This window comes from Ranitomeya imitator, chromosome 5 (assembly GCF_032444005.1).
Source record: "Ranitomeya imitator isolate aRanImi1 chromosome 5, aRanImi1.pri, whole genome shotgun sequence".
In the NCBI taxonomy this organism is placed as follows: Eukaryota; Metazoa; Chordata; class Amphibia; order Anura; family Dendrobatidae; genus Ranitomeya; species Ranitomeya imitator.
Genome location: NC_091286.1, coordinates 337877717 through 337898000, shown reverse-complemented (window position 1 = coordinate 337898000; position 20284 = coordinate 337877717). Strand labels below are relative to the sequence as shown.

The 20284-nt window shown below is 43.9% G+C and overlaps 1 protein-coding gene across 1 annotated transcript in view; it reads left to right on the top strand.

The window, feature by feature from the left end:
- Nucleotides 1-10355: 10355 nt before the first annotated feature.
- ZNF292 (zinc finger protein 292) overlaps nucleotides 10356-20284 on the top strand; it is a 134552-nt gene continuing 124623 nt past the window's right edge. The window contains exons 1-2 of the mRNA XM_069726397.1: nucleotides 10356-11338; nucleotides 11741-11820. Coding sequence (XP_069582498.1) covers nucleotides 11809-11820 — 12 coding nt within the window. The 5' untranslated portion in view covers nucleotides 10356-11338; nucleotides 11741-11808. The remainder of the gene's footprint in view (nucleotides 11339-11740; nucleotides 11821-20284) is intronic.

Here is a 20284-nt window from a genome sequence, read left to right as displayed (position 1 = left end):
GTTCAACAAGTGAAAATCATTATTTCTTTGTTACGTGGCGACCCTCAAGACTGGGCATTTTCCCTTGCGCCAGGAGATCCGGCATTGCGTGATGTTGATGCGTTTTTTCTGGCGCTTGGATTGCTTTATGATGAACCTAATTCAGTGGATCAGGCAGAGAAAATCTTGCTGGCTCTGTGTCAGGGTCAGGATGAGGTAGAAATATATTGTCAGAAGTTTAGGAAGTGGTCTGTACTCACTCAGTGGAATGAATGTGCCCTGGCAGCAATTTTCAGAAAGGGTCTCTCTGAAGCCCTTAAGGATGTCATGGTGGGATTTCCCATGCCTGCTGGTCTGAATGAGTCTATGTCTTTGGCCATTCAGATCGATCGACGCTTGCGTGAGCGTAAAGCTGTGCACCATTTGGCGGTATTATCTGAGCATAGACCTGAGCCTATGCAATGTGATAGGACTTTGACCAGAGCTGAACGGCAAGAACACAGACGTTGGAATGGGCTGTGTTTTTACTGTGGTGATTCCACTCATGCTATCTCCGATTGTCCTAAGCGCACTAAGCGTTTCGCTAGGTCTGCTACCATTGGTACGGTACAGTCGAAATTTCTTTTGTCCGTTACTCTGATTTGCTCTTTGTCATCCTAATCTGTTATGGCATTTGTGGATTCAGGTGCTGCCCTGAATTTGATGGACTTGGAGTTTGCTAGGCGCTGTGGTTTTTTCTTGGAGCCCTTGCAGTATCCGATTCCATTGAGAGGAATTGATGCTACGCCTTTGGCCAAGAATAAGCCTCAGTACTGGACCCAATTGACCATGTGCATGGCTCCTGCACATCAGGAGGATATTCGCTTTTTGGTGTTGCATAATCTGCATGATGTGGTCGTTTTGGGGTTGCCATGGCTACAGGTCCATAATCCAGTATTGGATTGGAAATCTATGTCTGTGTCCAGCTGTGGTTGTCAGGGGGTACATGGTGATGTTCCATTTTTGTCTATTTCGTCATCCACCCCTTCTGAAGTCCCGGAGTTTTTGTCGGATTACCGGGATGTATTTGATGAGCCCAAATTCAGTGCCCTACCTCCTCATAGGGATTGCGATTGTGCTATCAATTTGATTCCTGGTAGTAAGTTTCCTAAGGGCCGACTGTTCAATTTATCTGTGCCAGAGCACGCCGCTATGCGGAGTTATGTAAAGGAATCCTTGGAGAAGGGTCATATTCGCCCGTCGTCGTCACCATTGGGAGCAGGGTTCTTTTTTGTGGCCAAGAAGGATGGTTCTTTGAGACCTTGTATTGATTACCGCCTTCTTAATAAGATCACAGTCAAATTTCAGTACCCTTTGCCGCTGCTGTCGGATTTATTTGCTCGGATTAAGGGGGCTAGTTGGTTCACCAAGATAGATCTTCGTGGTGCGTATAATCTTGTGCGTATTAAACAGGGCGATGAATGGAAAACAGCATTTAATACGTCCGAGGGCCATTTTGAGTACCTGGTTATGCCATTCGGGCTTTCCAATGCTCCATCAGTATTTCAGTCCTTTATGCATGACATCTTCCGAGAGTACCTGGATAAATTCCTGATTGTATATTTGGATGATATTTTGGTCTTCTCGGATGATTGGGAGTCTCACGTGAAGCAGGTCAGAATGGTGTTCCAGGTCCTTCGTGCGAATTCTTTGTTTGTGAAGGGGTCAAAGTGTCTCTTTGGAGTTCAGAAGGTTTCATTTTTGGGTTTCATTTTTTCCCCTTCTACTATCGAGATGGACCCTGTTAAAGTCCAGACCATTTATGATTGGACTCAGCCGACATCTGTGAAGAGTCTGCAAAAGTTCCTGGGCTTTGCTAATTTTTATCGTCGCTTCTTCAGTAATTTTTCTAGTGTTGCTAAACCGTTGACTGATTTGACCAAGAAGGGTGCTGATGTGGTCAATTGGTCTTCTTCGGCTGTGGAAGCTTTTCAGGAGTTGAAGCGTCGTTTTTCTTCTGCCCCTGTGTTGTGCCAGCCAGATGTTTCGCTTCCGTTTCAGGTCGAGGTTGATGCTTCTGAGATTGGAGCAGGGGCTGTTTTGTCGCAAAGAAGTTCTGATGGCTCGGTGATGAAACCATGTGCCTTCTTTTCTAGAAAGTTTTCGCCTGCTGAGCGCAATTATGATGTTGGCAATCGAGAGTTGTTGGCCATGAAGTGGGCATTCGAGGAGTGGCGTCATTGGCTTGAAGGAGCCAAGCATCGCGTGGTGATCTTGACGGATCACAAGAATTTGACTTATCTCGAGTCTGCCAAACGGTTGAATCCTAGACAGGCTCGTTGGTCACTATTTTTCTCCCATTTTGATTTTGTGGTTTCGTACTTTCCGGGCTCTAAGAATGTGAAGGCTGATGCCCTGTCAAGGAGTTTTGTGCCCGACTCTCCGGGTGTTCCTGAGCCGGCGGGTATTCTCAAAGAGGGGGTAATTTTGTCTGCCATCTCCCCTGATTTGCGGCGGGTGCTGCAAAAATTTCAGGCTGATAGACCTGACCGTTGCCCAGCGGAGAAACTGTTTGTCCCTGATAAATGGACTAGTAGAGTTATCTCTGAGGTTCATTGTTCGGTGTTGGCTGGTCATCCTGGAATCTTTGGTACCAGAGATTTGGTGTCCGTCTTTGTCGCGGGATGTGCGTTCTTTTGTGCAGTCCTGTGGGACTTGTGCTCGGGCTAAGCCAGTGGGTTGCTTTTGCCCTTGCCGGTCCCGAAGAGGCCCTGGACGCATATCTCTATGGATTTTATTTCGGATCTCCCTGTCTCTCAAAAGATGTCGGTCATTTGGGTGGTTTGTGATCGCTTCTCTAAGATGGTCCATTTGGTACCCTTGTCTAAATTGCCTTCCTCCTCTGATTTGGTGCCATTGTTTTTCCAGCATGTGATTCGTTTACATGGCATTCCGGAGAACATCGTTTCGGACAGAGGTTCCCAGTTTGTTTCGAGGTTTTGGGGAGCCTTTTGTGCTAGGATGGGCATTGATTTGTCTTTTTCCTCGGCTTTCCATCCTCAGACAAATGGCCAAACCGAACGAACTAATCAGACTTTGGAAACATATCTGAGATGCTTTGTTTCTGCTGATCAGGATGATTGGGTGTCCATTTTGCCTTTGGCTGAGTTCGCCCTTAATAATCGGGCCAGCTCGGCTACTTTGATTTCACCGTTTTTCTGCAATTCTGGCTTCCATCCTCGTTTCTCTTCAGGGCAGGTTGAGTCTTCGGACTGTCCTGGTGTAGATACTGTGGTGGATAGATTGCAGCAGATTTGGACTCATGTGGTGGACAATTTGACATTGTCCCAGGAGAAGGCTCAACGTTTCGCTAACCGCCGGCGCTGTGTGGGTCCCCGACTTCGTGTTGGGGATTTGGTTTGGTTGTCATCTCGTTATGTTCCTCTCCTAAGTTTAAGCCTCGTTTCATTGGTCCGTATAAGATTTCTGAGGTTCTCAATCCTGTGTCGTTTCATTTGACCCTTCGAGCTTCTTTTGCCATCCATAATGTATTCCATAGGTCATTGTTGCGGAGATACGTGGCGCCTGTGGTTCCATCCGTTGATCCTCCTGCCCCGGTGTTGGTTGAGGGGGAGTTGGAGTATGTGGTGGAGAAGATTTTGGATTCTCGTATTTCGAGACGGAAACTCCAGTACCTGGTCAAGTGGAAGGGTTATGGTCAGGAAGATAATTCCTGGGTCTTTGCCTCCGATGTTCATGCTGCCGATCTGGTTCGTGCCTTTCATTTGGCTCGTCCTGGTCAGCCTGGGGGCTCTAGTGAGGGTTCGGTGACCCCTCCTCAAGGGGGGGGTACTGTTGTGAATTCTGTTGACTAGGGCTAGCTAGTTTCTTAGGCTGTGTCGAGTTGCATAAGGAGCGTTAGGAGCAATCCATGGCTATTTCTAGTGTGGGTGATAGGATTAGGGATTGCGGTCAGCAGAGTTCCCACGTCTCAGAGCTCATCCTATATTATTAGTAACTATCAGGTCATTCCGTGTGCTCTTAACCACCAGGTCCATTATTGTCCTTACCACCAGGTCATAACAGACAACTGAACGCTGCACTGGGACAAGGACGTGCCGGATGATGGTGCTAGTTGAGTGTGTGCAATGACAGGTGCAGGTCAGAAGGCATCTTCGCATGCATTATGGACAGGGGATTGGCTTGCACGCACAACAGCGGAAGAAGCAGTAGGGTCACCCGCAGACACTGTTACTGGACCCTGGGGTTCAGCCCACAAAGTCGGGCTGATCACACTGTTGGTGGTCAGGCTAGTAGTTTTTCTACCCCTGCTGATGTTAGCCTGGCAGGTGGTGCAAATGGCCTTTTTGGATTTATCTGCATAGTCTTTAAAAAGCAACCAGACTCAGGAAGACCTAACAGTTGTGCTGGCAACTTCCATCGTGTTGGTGTTACAGGGAACGGTTGCCCACCTTCTGTCTGTGGCCATCACACTGCTTCTTCCTGCCTGTTGGGGTGCTATGCCTCCCTCCCCCTGTGTGCTGCTGTCCTCGCTCTGCATGTCCTCCTGCCAGGTTGGGTCAGTTACTATATCATCCACCACCTTGTTTTCCACTTCCGCACCCTGGTCCTCCTCCTGACTTTCTGGCAATTGTGTCTCATCATTGTCCACCTCTTTTGACACTTTCCCACGGTCGCCTTCGTGTGACCGTGGCGGCTCAAATATTTGGGCATCGCTACAAGCAATCTCCTCTTGCCCCACTTCAAGTGGACCGGGCAAGGGTCCCGAATCTATACATGGAAAAGTGAACAGCTCTTCGGAGTGTCCAAGTGTGGAATCAGTTGTCTCCGTGCACTCAGCATGGTGGGAGGAAGGAGGATCAGGGTGAGGAATATGCGGTCCAGACTCACGGCTACTGAAACTTGACTGTGTGGAAGACAGGATGATGGTGGTGGTGGCAAAGTGACTGGAAGCATTATCCGCTATCCAACCAACAATCTTTTGACACTGCTCTGGGTTCAATATTGGTGTGCTGCGATCCCCTAGTAATTTGGACAGGAAGGTCGGGCGAGAAGATGTGGGTGTTGGTTGTGGCACAAATTCAGCTTGCCCAAATGGCTAAATTTGGAGTGCACTGATATGTGATCCGTGTGATGGACAAACCCGTTTCAAATATCTGGCCTGTAGTTAACTTTTTTTTTCTGCAAACTGGTGTCTTATCTAAGGCACTATAACAAATTTAACAGTAGGCCACAAATGGCAAAACTTTCAACGCACTGAGATGTGATCCGTGTGATGGCCAAACCCCTGTTTAAAATAGCTGGCCTGTAGGTAACTTTTTTTTCAGCAAACTGGTGTCTTATCTAAGACACTACAGCAAAATTTAACAGTAGGTCACAAATGGCAGAATTTTCAACGCACTGGTATGTGATCCATGTGACAGCCAAACTCCAGTTCAAAATATCTGGCCTGTAGGTAACTAATTTTTTTAACCCCTTCCCGACATGCCCCGTACTAGTATTGCACATATCGGGTCCCCTGCTTTGATGTGGGCTCCGGCGGTGAGCCCACATCAAAGTTGTGACATGTCAGCTGTTTTGTACAGCTGACATGAGCGTGCAATAGCGGTGGGTGAAATAGCGATTCACCCGCCGCTATTAACCAGTTAAATGCCGCTGTCAAACACTGACAGCGGCATTTAACCGGCGCTTCCGACCGCGTGGCCGGAAATGAGCGCATCGCCGACCCCGTCACATGATCGGGGGTCGGCGATGCATCAGGATAGTAACCATAGCGGTCCTTGAGACCTCTATGGTTACTGATGCCAGCCTGCTATGAGCGCCCCCCTGTGGTCGGCTCTCATAGCAAGCCTGCATTTCAGCTACATAGCAGCGATCTGATGATCGCTGATATGTAGCAGAGCCGATCAGGCTATGCCAGCTTCTAGCCTCCCATGGAGGCTATTGAAGCATGGCAAAAGTAAAAAAAAATGTTTTTAAAAATATCAAAAAGATAAAAAAATATAAAAGTTTAAATCACCCCCCCTTTCGCCCCATCCAAAATAAAACAATAAATAAAAATCAAACCTACACATATTTGGTATCGCCGCGTTCAGAATCTCCCGATCTATCAATAAAAAAAAAGCGTTAACCTGATCACTAAATGGCATAGCCAGAAAAAAAATTTGAAACGCCAGAATTACGTTTTTTTGGTCGCCGCGACATTGCATTAAAATGCAATAACGGGCAATCAAAAGAACTTATCTGCACAAAAATGGAATCATTAAAAACGTCAGCTCGGCACGCAAAAAATAAGCCCTCACCTGACCCCAGATCACGAAAAATGGAGACGCTACAGGTATTGGAAAATGGCGCATTTTTTTTCAGCAAAATTTTTAATTTTTTTTTCACCACTTAGATAAAAAATAACCTAGACATGTTAGGTGTCTATGAACTCGTAATGACCTGGAGAATCATAACGGCAGGTCAGTTTTAGCATTTAGTGAAGCTAGCAAAAAAGCCAATCAAAAAACAAGTGTGGGATTGCACTTTTTTTGCAATTTCACCGCACTTGGAATTTTTTTCCCGTTTTCTAGTACAAGACATGGTAAAACCAATGGTGTTGTTCAAAAATACAACTCGTCCTGCAAAACATAAGCCCTTCCATAACCATATTGACAGAAAAATAAAAAAGTTATAGCTCTGGGAAGGAGGGGAACGAGAAACGAAAACACAAAAACGAAAAAGGGCCACGGCGGGAAGGGGTTAAGCAAACTGGTGTCAATAACTAGGTTAAGACACTGCAAAAAATTAAATGGAGGTCTGAAATGGCACAATTTTTAGTGCACTGATATGTGATCCGTGGGACGGACAAACCCCAGTTCAAAATATCTGGCCTGTAGGTAACTATTTTTTTAAGCAAACTGGGGTCAATAACTAGGTTATGACACTGCAAAAAATTAAATGGAGGCCTGAAATGGCACAATTTTAAGCGCACTGAAATGTGATCCGTGAGACGGACAAACCCCACTTTAAAATATCTGGCCTGTAGGTAACTATTTTTTCTTAAGCAAACTGGTGTCAATAACTAGGCTAAGACACTGCAAAAAAAATTAAATGGAGGACTGAAATGGCACAATTTTGAGCGCACTGATATGTGATCCGTGGGACGGACAAACCCCAGTTCAAAATATCTGGCCTGTAGGTAACTATTTTTTTAAGCAAGCTGGTGACAATAACTATTGCTTTTAAAGAAAATAATCAGGTTTAAGATAAAAAAAAAAATATTCCTGGACCCCGATACCTGGGATTATGTATATAAATATCTGTAATAGGCAGCAGCAGCCAGTACTGGAATGGACCCTCTTGCTATATGCAATGAAGTCTGCTACATACACTGCCTGCCTATCACTGATATCTATATACCCACATACACTGCCTGCCTGCCTATCACTGAAATATAAATATATATATATATATATATATATATATATATATATATATATACACACACACCTTGATCAGTCCTCAGAAGGACTGTTGGTTGAGATGAATTTGTGTATTACGGATGGAATCCCCACATTAACTAATAAAATTGAAAATCTCTTCCTATCTCAGCAGCAACTCTCCCTACGCTGCCTGAGTCCGGAGCAGACTGTGACGAGACGGGTGGTGTCCGGTCTACTATAGACGAGATGATGCTGTGCGTCCTGCCAATCACTGTAATGCCACAATCAACATGGCTGCGGCATTAGGCTAGGTTCACATTGCGTTAGTGCAGTCCGTTCAACGCATTCGTTAAACGGACTGCGTTAACGCAAGTGCCGGAAAAGATCGCGTTTATGCGATCGCACTGGCGCAGATGCTCTATCTGTGCTAGTGGTGACAGACCCGAAAACGCTGCAGACTGCGTCCGAGGGTCCATCACAGAATGACGGCACATCGCTAACGCATGCCGATTATGACATGCGTTAGCGATGCTCTACATAATGGCATTTAATGGGTGCGCTAACGCATCCGTTACATAGCGTTAGTGCCGCTATGTAATGGATGCCGTCAGCGCATTGCCATTAACGCAATGTGAACCCAGCCAGTGTGTGGCAGACAATCCCTGCATGTTGATTGGCACTCTAAAGAGCGCCAAACATGCACGATGGGGACCTGAACTTCTGCAGAGCAAAGCCAGAAATACTCGCCGAGCTCCGAGCATCTCAAGCGCTGTAGTAGTGGGGAGCATGCTCGCTCATCACTAATACTTATGTATTGCACACATATATATTTTTCTAAGAAATACAAACTCCTACTTTTACTTTGTTAAAGGGAATGTGTCAGTTGGATCATCCCCCCTTCTATCTATTTGGTCATGTGGGTCATAGGAAGCTGAATAAAAGGAAACCTTGATATCTGCGATCGGATGAATTATTGAAAATCAGTGTTTTTCTTATATGTAAACGAGCTATTCCGGACTATGGGCCGGACGCTGATCTGCATGAGGATCTGACTCCAGAGTTTATTTTAAATAAAATGGGGAGATACCAGTGTGAGACATGTAACTACTAATTTAGAACAGGAGAAATGAACTTTACTGTCTCATATAACAACCATGCTATCAACAAACAAAAGAATACAGCGCTAAGATATATGCAATCATTAAATATACTGTATGAAATTTGAACTGCATTGCTGTGGTGTACTAATTGGAATATACTTATAAAAATGGAGGTATAAATTGGCCAATTCATGAGAGCCCACCAAGCATGGCAAGGTGATCTTCTTTGATGGAACACTAATCTAATATAATGCCTCTCCCAGGCTAAAAGCCTACAAATGTAAAGGGCATGTATTCTTTTATTTGTATGCAATGCAATCGTGGCAGCTTGCACCTGCTCACACTTGCTTTATTCTGTTTGGAGGTGCTGGGCAGTATTTTCATTTTTGAAACACGTCGCAAAATTGTTATTAATTCAAGGTTGTGCAAAAATGTTGGAAATTTTAATATTTTTACGCCAGTCCTAATCAGCACTGCTGACTAAGTAAAATGCACAGAGGGCGTGCATCAAATTCATCATAATTTAAGCCACTAAAATGGCTTAAAGTCACTTGTCATGTTCTCTTACCGCTCATTTACGGTAGCTGCTCTTGAAAGGAGAACGCAGTTAGCAATAGATTGATGAGGGAAATCAATGTACAGCCTGTGACACCAGCTAGTTGTTACACGCTGACTCATAACCTTAGCTCTGTAATTCAGGTTTTTAAGCAACATGTCCCTAACAACCAGCGTGCTGCAAATGACAAGCTACGCCAGCGATCTGGTGCACTGCCAGTGAGCGGAGAAGGGAAAGCTGTGGGAGATAGTGAAGCTGCGTCCTCGCCCACAGCAGCTAACCTCGGTGATTCTATAAAAGTCTCCATCGCCTTTATAAGTCTGGTTCTCAATACGTCTTTGCTTATGGATGACATCTGGAATGGAGAATGATTTCATTTCTTTATTTTATGAGATCTAAGTATTTCCATTTGTGGAAAAAAAAACATGAGGAAAAAAAAGAGGAAAAAAAAGGGAAGCAAAGTAATCTATAAAGAATCACACAGAAATATTCCATTATATTCTCTCTGTATTGTCTCTAAACAATACAAACACACATACCGGTGTGAACCTCTTCAGATGCATCTAATATTTCCTACAATATCTGGCCAGACATCACAAATCTTGAGTCTGATAAGTAGATGTTTGTTAGGTGTGATTTCTTTAGTCACATTTAACCCCCTCTACAACCGTCATCGTGCATAATAAACACAATTTCTCTCTTCTGTTCTTGCACCCAATAAAGTCAGCCATATTTGTGGTCCATGATTCCTTCATATATTTTCTGTCCAAAACTAGAACCCAGTCGAGGCTGCCTCCCTTCTGCTTTTTTCTTAAAAAATGTACAGACTGGGAGAGGGGCGGGGGAACATCACATATACAGTTCTGTCAGTGTCTCCAAGGTCAGTTTCGTATCTAAAAAAAAATCCCTGCATTGCATTCTATATATTCCTGTTGGTCGAAAATTTAGAATTGCATTCTAGACGCTTCTGATCATGGCTGAATACATGAAACTGTTCTTACGCTTGAAAGTATTGAAGATTCACTCTGTGTAAATGTTTTATATGATATTTTATTTGAGCAATTCTCTCGACCTCGTCACATACAGAGGTTGGAAGCAATCGGAGATTGTGAGCAGTCGGAGATTGTGAGCTATAGATACACAGGATGGATTTTACGTGACATTTTAAGTATCTATTTGATAGGAAATTCAGATTCAATTCTTTATTAATAGTTTAGGCCCCAACTCTACATCTACCCCCTCTATGTTTGTCCACCATGCCGCCCCTCCCTTGTGTTCCTCCTTCTCTACCGAGTAGCCACTCCTTCCTCTACAGCCTGTCTCTTTCACTTCATTACTGACTCTCTGTCTACTCTGCAATCCTCTGTCTCTGATCTCTCTACCATCCAAACACCTCCCTAACAAGCAGAATATTCACTTATTTCCTGAGCACGGCACTGAAGTCTATGGGAAAATCAGGACATTTTCCAGTAAAGTGGAAAGCCTGCTCTTCACCCTTTTAGACAAAGACATCTTCCTCTTCTTCCTTGCATTGCAATCCCTCAGCTCTTTCCTCAGACCTTGGCTTGTTTGCAGTTTCCACAGCTATCATGTTCTTCTGCCATTCAGGTCGTCAACATCTTAATTTCCACCAGCCCTCTGTGTAATGGAAACTGCTGAAGACCAGAAATATGTGGCCCCACCTCTCTGTGACACAGTATCAGGAGATCAGGAAACAGAAGAGGATAGACCAGCTTGCTTCATAGGTATGGTGCCTGCTCCTAGGAAGTCATTGAACAGGAGGGAAAAGTATGCATTTTGTTTAGACCATCAGCAATAAATTGGATCTCCATTTATGAAGTCGAAACTTTGGGTTGCTGAAACTAAAATGGTTCTTCCCGATTTGGAAAGAAAATGCGAAAATAAGACAGTGTTGAGTATGTTTCTACATAGACTGAAAATATTGGAAGCACAAGCGTGCACTTGGGGGCTACATGGCCTTAAGATGTGTGAATGGAATACTGCAGAAGGAAGAAAAAAAATGGAACAGCCTTTGGTTTGAGAGCGTTTTTGTGCCCAGTCTGCATTACACTGCTGCTGTTTGACTTTCAGATGAGGATGTTCTGAAGCCAAGTCTTCTTTTATGCAACCGGATGTAATGAGACAAGCAGTTGTCATGCCAGATCGTGCAGAGTGAAAACATGACACATGGAACCAATGGGCCCACTTCAAGCAAGAGTTCTTCAAGGACCTACTTCTAAAAGAACATAATCCATTTGCTGGTTCCATTGAGACAGGTACTACGATATAGAAAAAAATCTTCAAAAATTAAGATTTTACACCTAAAGGCAGCTTTGGCGTTTTATAATGTAATATTCGTTATTTTACCGAAGGCCTATGGAGGATCTGCAGCATGTGCAGTTTTTATGGCCTAGACAGACAATATGTCTTGTTTTTCAGTGATCTCTTTTGGAAAGCATGCTTGACATGGTTGTTTTCAAGGTTCAAATTGTGGCCTACCTGGGTATCTCTTAGCCTTGTGATATGTAAGATTTCCATTGTGTTTTGAGGTGGGGGACACAAGTTCTATTATCACCCATAGTAAGTTAATATATTTTTATACGTGAACAGGGTTAGAGATTATGTTCATTGTGGATCCAGTAGGCTAACTCTTCTTTTTGTCTTTGTATTTGGTCTAGTTGTTCCTGGCATTTGAAGAATCCCGCAGTGGAACCTGCAGGCCTATTGAATGGTGCAGAGATGAGACATGCTTTCAAATGTGAGTCCCAAATGGTCACCACTTTGGTATTTAAGTATAAGATTCATTAAAGCTTTTAAGCCAGTAACCTGGTGTAAAAAGCTTTGAAAAGGTGCAAAACTTGTGCACAACTTGGAGTTGCACAAAAATTTTGCAAGTTTGCGTTTTCACGCCAGTTTCTCCCAGCTCTACCAATATGGGGGCGGGAGAGTGACACTATAACTAATTCAAGATGAGCTGTGGTAACCCTTATGCCACAAATCTTGCTCCAATCCTTGTACACCACTTTTCAGATGCTCTTGATTCATTAAAAGATGTGTCTGTGGTTGTATAATTTCAGCCTTATATGTTTATCTCTGAAATGCTGCAGAGAGAATAATTGGATAATCAGGTCCCGGTAGATTCCCCCAGCCCGCAGCGTGTATAGGAAAAAACCTGTGACTCCTGGTCTGCAGGTCTGATGGAAAAGCCATCGGGGAGCCACGTAGTTCAAATGTAGCTATTAAACTATGTTTTTCTCTAAAACTTTGCAGCGTTTCAAAGTTAACCCCTTTCCGACCTTAGACTTACTCATACTTCCAGGTGGCCTGGTACTTACTGACCTGGGGCGTATGGATACGTCCAGGCAATTTTGCGTGTACAGACGTTGTGCCCGTGCGATCGCCTACCTGTGTCAGCTGATTCTGGCAGTTAACACCCGGCTCTCAGTGCCAGGAGTCTTCCAGCTCCCGACACTTTAAGCCCCTAAATGCTGCGATCGAATTTGATTGCAGCATTTCAGGAGCAGACAGAGGGAAGAAAGCACCTCTGCCCATGGATCGTAGACCTCGCAACGTCATTGCGAGGGCCCAATCGTTGCAATCATGACCCGATTTTGTCATGACGACATCCGTGTCACCAGAGCTAGAAAGGTTGCTAAATCATGTTGAGAGCGTGATGAAACAAGTTTGTCTGTCAGTGCAGCGCTGACAGCTTGCATAGCATAGTGATGTTTGTGCATCAGCAAGCAATCAGCCTGCAAAATATGAAAGTCTCATTGTAGGACATTGTAGTAAACAAGAAGAAGTGGAAAAAAAATTAAAAATCCAAAACAAAAAAATCAAGAAACAAGTAAAAAAATATATATATATTGTATCCATAAATAAATATATATATATATGAATAAAAAAATATCTAAACAATAAAAGTATACATAGTTGGTATCGCCACATCCATAACGACCCAACCCATAAAACTGTCCAACTAGTTAACCCCTTTAGTGAACACTGTAAAAATAAAATCAAGGCAAAAAAACAATGCTTTATCATCATACTGCCGAACAAAAAAATGGAATAAAACGCGATCAAAAACACAAATATAAATAAAGCTTCATCTTGTCCCTCAAAAAACAGCTCCATCAACGGAAAAATACAAAAGTTAAAGCTCTCAGAATTAAGCGCTGCAAAAATAATTATTTTTTTCTACAAAAACACTATATAAATGTGGTATTGCTGTAATCGTATTGATCCTAAGAATAAAGCTGCCTTATTAATTTTACCACATGTAGAATGACATTTAAAAAACAAAACAAAAACAATTCCCGAATTGCTGGTTTTTGTTCATTTTGCCTTCCAAAATTGTAGTAGAAAGCGATCAAAAAGTGCTTTCCAAAGATCGCCGAAAGGCGCAGCTCACATTCCATGTAAATCTCTGAAATACATGATTCAGATAGAACCCCCAGCAGAAAATTCCCTGTGATGAGGCAGGTGGAGGCACTGTGAAAGCCATCTGGCCTATGATCCAGTGGTGTCTGTCTTTTTAGGCGTGCATAAAAGTGCAGTCGGCCAGTTTTGTGTACTTCTGAAAAGGACACCACTGAACCCCGCTGAGGCCAGACTGCTGCCTCATTATAGTGAATGGATCCCTCAGGTTTCATCTGAATCACGTCACTCAGAGATTTAGATGGAAACTCCAATGTAAGTGCTCAGCGTAGAACGCAGGATAAATGTGAGCTCAAACGTTATATAAAATGTTCCCAATAAAAACTTCAACTCAATCCACAAAAAAGCAAGTCCCCACTTAGGTCTGTCATCTGTTAACATAAATGCAGGGGACTTCCACGTAACTGGTAGTACATAGACTCTGGAAAAGCGAAATGGCTCCTCACCCTTCAAAAGAAATTCAGCAAATTCTGATCTCCCAAATCCAAATGCTCCCCTCCCTTCTGAGCCCAAGTGTGCCTAAACCACATATAGCATCCACGTTTGGCATTTATGTAGTTGTGAAAACCCACCTAATTTATGGGTGCGTATCTGTAGAAGCATGAGCAGGGCATAATGTACTGGTCACTATAAGGCACTGGTCACTACTGCGTACTGGTTAATACAATGGCAGTTTGCAATTTTCACTCAGCAACATCCACTACTGCTTGTTTCTAGAAAACACCAATGAACTCAAAAACATCACTACACTTGTAGATAAATTCCAAAAGGGGTATAATTTAGAAAATGGGGTGATTTGAGGGAGAAATTTTGCTCTTCTAGCACTTAGGGGCTCTGTATATGGAGTCCATAAACCTTCTAGGAAAATCTGCGCTCCAGGAGGCAAATAACAATCCGTCCATCCGAAGTCTCCCTATGTGGCTAAGCAGTACTGTACATCGGCATACTCAGAAGAACTTACACAACAGTTTTTCGGAGCCATTTTTTTCCTGCTGTCCTTGTGAAAATAAAAAAAATTGGGGCTAAAACAACGTTTTTGTGGGAAAAATGTGATTTTTTGTTTATTTTAACTGCTCTACATTATAAATTTCTGTGAACCAGCTAGGGGGTTCAGGGTGCTCACCACACATCTAGATACATTCTTCAGCACCTATACAAAAAACACCCTCTTGGCCAGCAGAGGGCATACCTCTAGGCCTAAACATATGAACCTAAAAAGCGACAAGTGGCTATAGGATAATAACAAATATTCAAAGGATCTAGTTGTCAATAATATTAAAATAGAATATAACCAGGAATCCACGCCAACAATTAGAGGTATCAGAAAAAAATCAATACAGTTTATTAGGATATCAAATATACATCAAAGATAATACATAGAGACACATAATGGTGAATAGGGAACAACAGCTAAAAGACATCCAGTATACACAGGTGGTGAGAGTGATGCTGGAGCAGGACACAGCAAATCCAGAAAAGGACCCTACTGAGACAGCAAACCGGCAAATGCTAGATGGTCATAATGGAATTGATCATTACTAGACGTAAATAATATAAACAAAAAAAGTGCATAACAGGGTACCCGATCAATCCATGAAAGTTTGGTCAGTAAATGAGGAAAAGTCCCTAAGTCTTAACCAGGAAGACCAAAAGCACATGACAAGCCGAGGCAGCCACAGTATATGTGTGCGCCATTCATAATGGTCGAGAGTTACCTTGGGACATGTTATCATGAGATGATGGCGTGTTGACAGCATGAAGGGCCTCGACGCGCGTTTCACCGTCGTGGCTTCGTCAGGAGGCGCGACATTCTTGTTGGGTCTAGCTTTCAAAATGGTGTCAATTCTGGGGTTTTCCATTGTTTAGGCACATTCAGGGGCTCTCGAAATGAGACATGACACTGGCAGACCATTAAATCAAAGTATGCTTTCCAAAACGTCACTCCTTTTCTGAGCCTTGCCATGAGCCTAAACAGTATTTACCCCCACATACGGGGAATCTGCATAATTAGGAGACAAATTGTATGGTGCAATATCTCCTGTTACCCTTGTGAAAATGCAAAATTTAGTGCTAAAAAACAATTTTGTGGGGAAAATGTGATTTTTTTAATTTTCTCTACTCAATGTTATAAACTTCTGTGAAGCACATAGGGGTTCAAGGTGCACATCACACATCTAGATAAGTTACATGAGGGGTCTGATTTCCAAAATAGGGGCACTTCTGGGTGGTTTACACTGTTTAAGCACATCAGGGAGTCTTCAAACGCGATATGGTGTCCGCTTTCCAGGAAATTTTGCATTCAAATAGCCAAATGGTGCTCCTTTCTTCTGAGCCCTGCTGTGAGGCTCAAACATTAGTTTTCACCCACATATTGTGCATAGGCGTACTCAGGAGAAATTGCACAACAAATTGTTTAATGCAATCTCTCCTGTTACCCTTATCAAAATGCAAAATTTAGGGCCAAACATTTTTTTGTGGGGAAAATATGATTTTTTTCTTTTCATGGCTTAATGTTATCAACTTCTGTGAATTAAATGGGGGTTCAAGGTGCTCACCACACATCTAGATAAGTTTCCTGAGGGGTCTAGTTCCAGAATGGGGTCACTTGTGAGGGGATTCAACTGTTTAGGCACATCAGGGGCTCTCCAAATGCGACATGGCAACTGCTAATTATTACAGCAAATTTTGCATTCAAAAAATCAAATGGCATTCCCTCCCTTCCAAGCCCTACTGTGCGCCCACACAGTAGTTTTCCACCATATATAGGGTATCGCGCACTCAGGAGAAATTGAACAACAAATTGTATGGTGCAATTTCTCTTGTTACCCTTGTGAAAATGCAAAATTTGGGGCTAAAAATCATCTTTTGTGGGGGAAAAGTGTTTTTTTTTTTTGTTTTGTTTTTTTTTTTACTTTCATGGCTCAATGTTATATACTTCTGTGAGGCACTTGGGAATTCAAGGTGCACATCACAAATCTAGATAAGTTCCCTGATGGGTCTAGTTTCCAAAATGATATCACTTGTGGGGAGTTTCCACTGTTTAGGCACATCAGGGGCTCTCCCAACTTGATATGGCGTCCGCTAATTATTACAACAAATTTTGCATTCAAAAAGTCAAATGGCACTCATTCTTTTCCAAGCCCTACTGTGCGCCCATGGGGTATCGGTGTACTCAGGGGAAATTACTCAACAAATGGTATGGTGAAATTTCTCCTGTTACCCTTGTGAAAATGCAAAATTTGGGGCTAAAAATAATTTTTGTGGGGATAATGTGATTTGTTTTTCGTTTCACGGCTCAATGTTATAAACTTCTGTGAAGCACCTGGGAATTCAAGGTGCACATTGCACTTCTAGATAAATTCCCTGATGGGTCTAGTTTCCAAAATGGGGTCACTTGTGGTCAGTTTCAACTGTCTAGGCACATCACAGGTTTTCCAAATGCGACATGATGTCTGTTAGTTACTCCAGCAAATTTTGCATTCAAAAAAATCAAATGGCACTCCTTCATTTCCAGGCCCTAATTTGTTCCCAAACAGTAGTTTTTCCCCACATATGGGGTATAGCCATACTCAAGAGAAATTTCACAACAAATTGTAAGGTGCAATTCCTCCGGTTACCCTTGTAAAAATGTAATATTTGGGTCTACCAATAGTGTTGAGCGATACCTTCTGATATCCAGAAGTATCGGTATCGGATTGGATCGGCCAATATCCAAAAAATATCGGATATCGCCGATACCCGATACCAATGCAAGAAAATGGGACATAAATATCGGAATGTAAATAAGCCCTTTCTGTCCTTCTACATCCTGTTCCGGAGGGGGGAAGAGTGTGGGCGGTGCGTGGGCGGACACTGTGCGTTTCTGTGTGTGCGGGCGGGGTCTGTGCAGGCCTGTCGGGGCTCTGTGCGGGCCTGCCGGGGCTCTGTGCGGGCTGCCGGGGCTCTGTGCGGGCCTGCCGGGGCTCTGTACAGGCTACCGGGGCTCTGTACGAGCCTGCCGGGGCTCTGTGTGGGCTGCTGGGGCTCTGTGTGGGCTACCAAGGTTCTGTGTGGGATGCTGGGGCTCTGTGCGGGCTGCCAGGGGTCTGTACAGGCCTGCCGGGGGTCTGTACGGGCCTGCCGGGGGTCTGTACGGGCCTGCCGGCGGTCTGTGCGTGACTGCTGGGGGCTTTGTGTGGGCTGCGGGGGCTCTGTGCGGGCTGCCGGGGGCTCTGTGCGGGCTGCCGGGGGCTCTGTGCGGGCTGCCGGGGGCTCTGTGTGGGCTGCAGAGGCTCTGTGTTGGCTGCAGAGGCTCTGTGTGGGCTATACAAACAGACATACAGTACATTAAACATAGAGTACATACTCACCATTACTTGTCATTTTGATCCCCGAAGCCAGTGTCACCTGTAAGAAAGATTAAAATAACCAATATACTCTATACTCCCTGTCCGCAGAAATCCACGAGTGTCCCACGATGATCTCCCGTGGAGAACGGTAGCATCAGCTGATGCGACCGCTCTCCAGGGGCTCCAGGAACACAATGACAGGAGGAAGGTATCCTTCCGCACTGTATTCCTCCACCGCTGTAAAAAAAAAAAAATAGTCCCTAGTCTCACTTTTGGCATTGCTGTGTGAGAAATTTTCCCACGCAGCAATTGCCATAAAGTGAGACTTTGAACTATAGTTACCTCAGTGATGCACTGCAGGAGCCATTGTCTCCTGTCAGTGTGTCACTGAGGGTCCTATAGAGCAGTGACATCACCCAACACTAGTCAGAATTGTAAAATTTGGCCCGGTCTTGAAGTTGAAAACAGGTTGAGGGTTGAAGGGGTTAATGTCACTCGCAATCTATACAATACATCTTTTTGGGTGGAAAAAGGGAAATAAATACCGTATATACTCGAGTATAAGTCGACCCGAGTATAAGCCGACCCCCCTAATTTTGCCATAAAAAACTGGGAAAACTTAATGACTCGAGTATAAGCCTAGGGTGGATAATGCAGCAGCTACCGGTAATTGTCAAAAGTAAAAATAGATACCAATAAAAGTAAACTTAATTGAGACATCAGTAGGTTAAGTGTTTTTGAATATCCATATTGAATCAGGAGCACCATACAATGCTCTATAAAGTTTATGATGGCCCCATAAGATGCTCCATATTAAAATATGCCCCTTATAATCCTGCATAAAGGTTAATAATGGCCCCATAAGATGCTCCATAGACACATTTGCCCCATATAGTGCTGCACAAACCTTGATTATGGCCCCATAAGATGCTCCATACAGACACTTGCCCCATATAATGCTCCACAAATGTTAATTATGGCCCCATAGGATGCTCCATAAAGATATTTGCCCCATATAGTGCTGCACAAACGTTAATTATGGCCCCATACAGACACTTGCCCCATATAGTGCTGCACAAACGTTGATTATGGCCCCATACAGACACTTGCCCCAAATAGTGCTGCACAAACATTGATTATGGCCCCATACAGACACTTGCCCCAAATAGTGCTGCACAAACGTTGATTATGGCCCCATACAGACACTTGCCCCATATAGTGCTGCACAAACGTTATTGCCCCATAAGATGCTCCATACAGACACTTGCCCCATTTGCTGTTGCTGCAGTAAAAAAAAAAAAAAAAAAAAAAAAAAAAAAAAAAAATCGCATACTCACCTCTCCGTCACTTTCAATATTCACCTGACTTCGTTCCGGCGCCGCTCCATCTTCAGCGTCTTCTGCAGTGATGCGGAGGTCAGAGAGCGCGGTGACGTGGTTAGTGCATGACGCTGAGGTCAGAGGGCACGGTGACGTGGTTAGTGCGCGCCCTCTGACCTGAGCGTCACTGCAGAAGATGCTGAAGATGGAGCGGCGCCGGAACGAGAAGCAGGTGAATATCGCGCTGTGCTCCCCTCCCGGTTATACTCACCTGCTCCTGGAGCGGTGCAGTCCCTGCTTCTTTGGCACCGCCGATTCTCCCTGTACTGAGCGGTCACCATTACTGCTCATTACAGTAATGAATATGCGGCTCCACCCCTGTGGGAGGTGGAGCCGCATATTCAGTACTGTAATGAGCGGTACCATGTGACTGCTCAGTACAGGAAGAAGCTGGGGCACCGGGCAGCCAGGGACCTGCAGGGACCGCGCCAGGAGCAGGTGAGTATTATTAGACAGCCCCTGCTCCCCCTCCCCTGCTGACCCCTGGGTATGACTCGAGTATAAGCCGAGAGGGGGACTATCAGCCCAAAAAAATGGGCTGAAAATCTCAGCTTATACTCCAGTATATACGGTAACTAAAATAATGTGGTTCCGCATATATGCGCACCCTTACGACTCAGTCACACGACAGTATTTTTGCGTCAGTGTTTGTATGCCAAAGCCAGGAGTGGAACTTACAGAGAAAAGCTTTAATTGAAAGATTATACTATATACAGGGGAGATGACACAGGTATATACTATATACAGGAGAAGATGACACAGGTATATACTATATACAGGAGGAGATGACACACAGATATATACTATATACAGGAGGAGATCACAGGTATATACTATATGCAGGAGGAGATGACACACAGGTATATACTATATACAGGAGGAGATGACATACAGGTACATACTATATACAGGAGGAGATGACACATTGGTATATAGAGGAGATGACATACAGCAGGTATATACTATATACAGGGGAGATTACATACAGGTATATAGTATATACAGAAGAGAGGACATACAGGTATATACTATATACAGGAGGAGATGACATACAGCAGGTATATACTATTTACAGGTG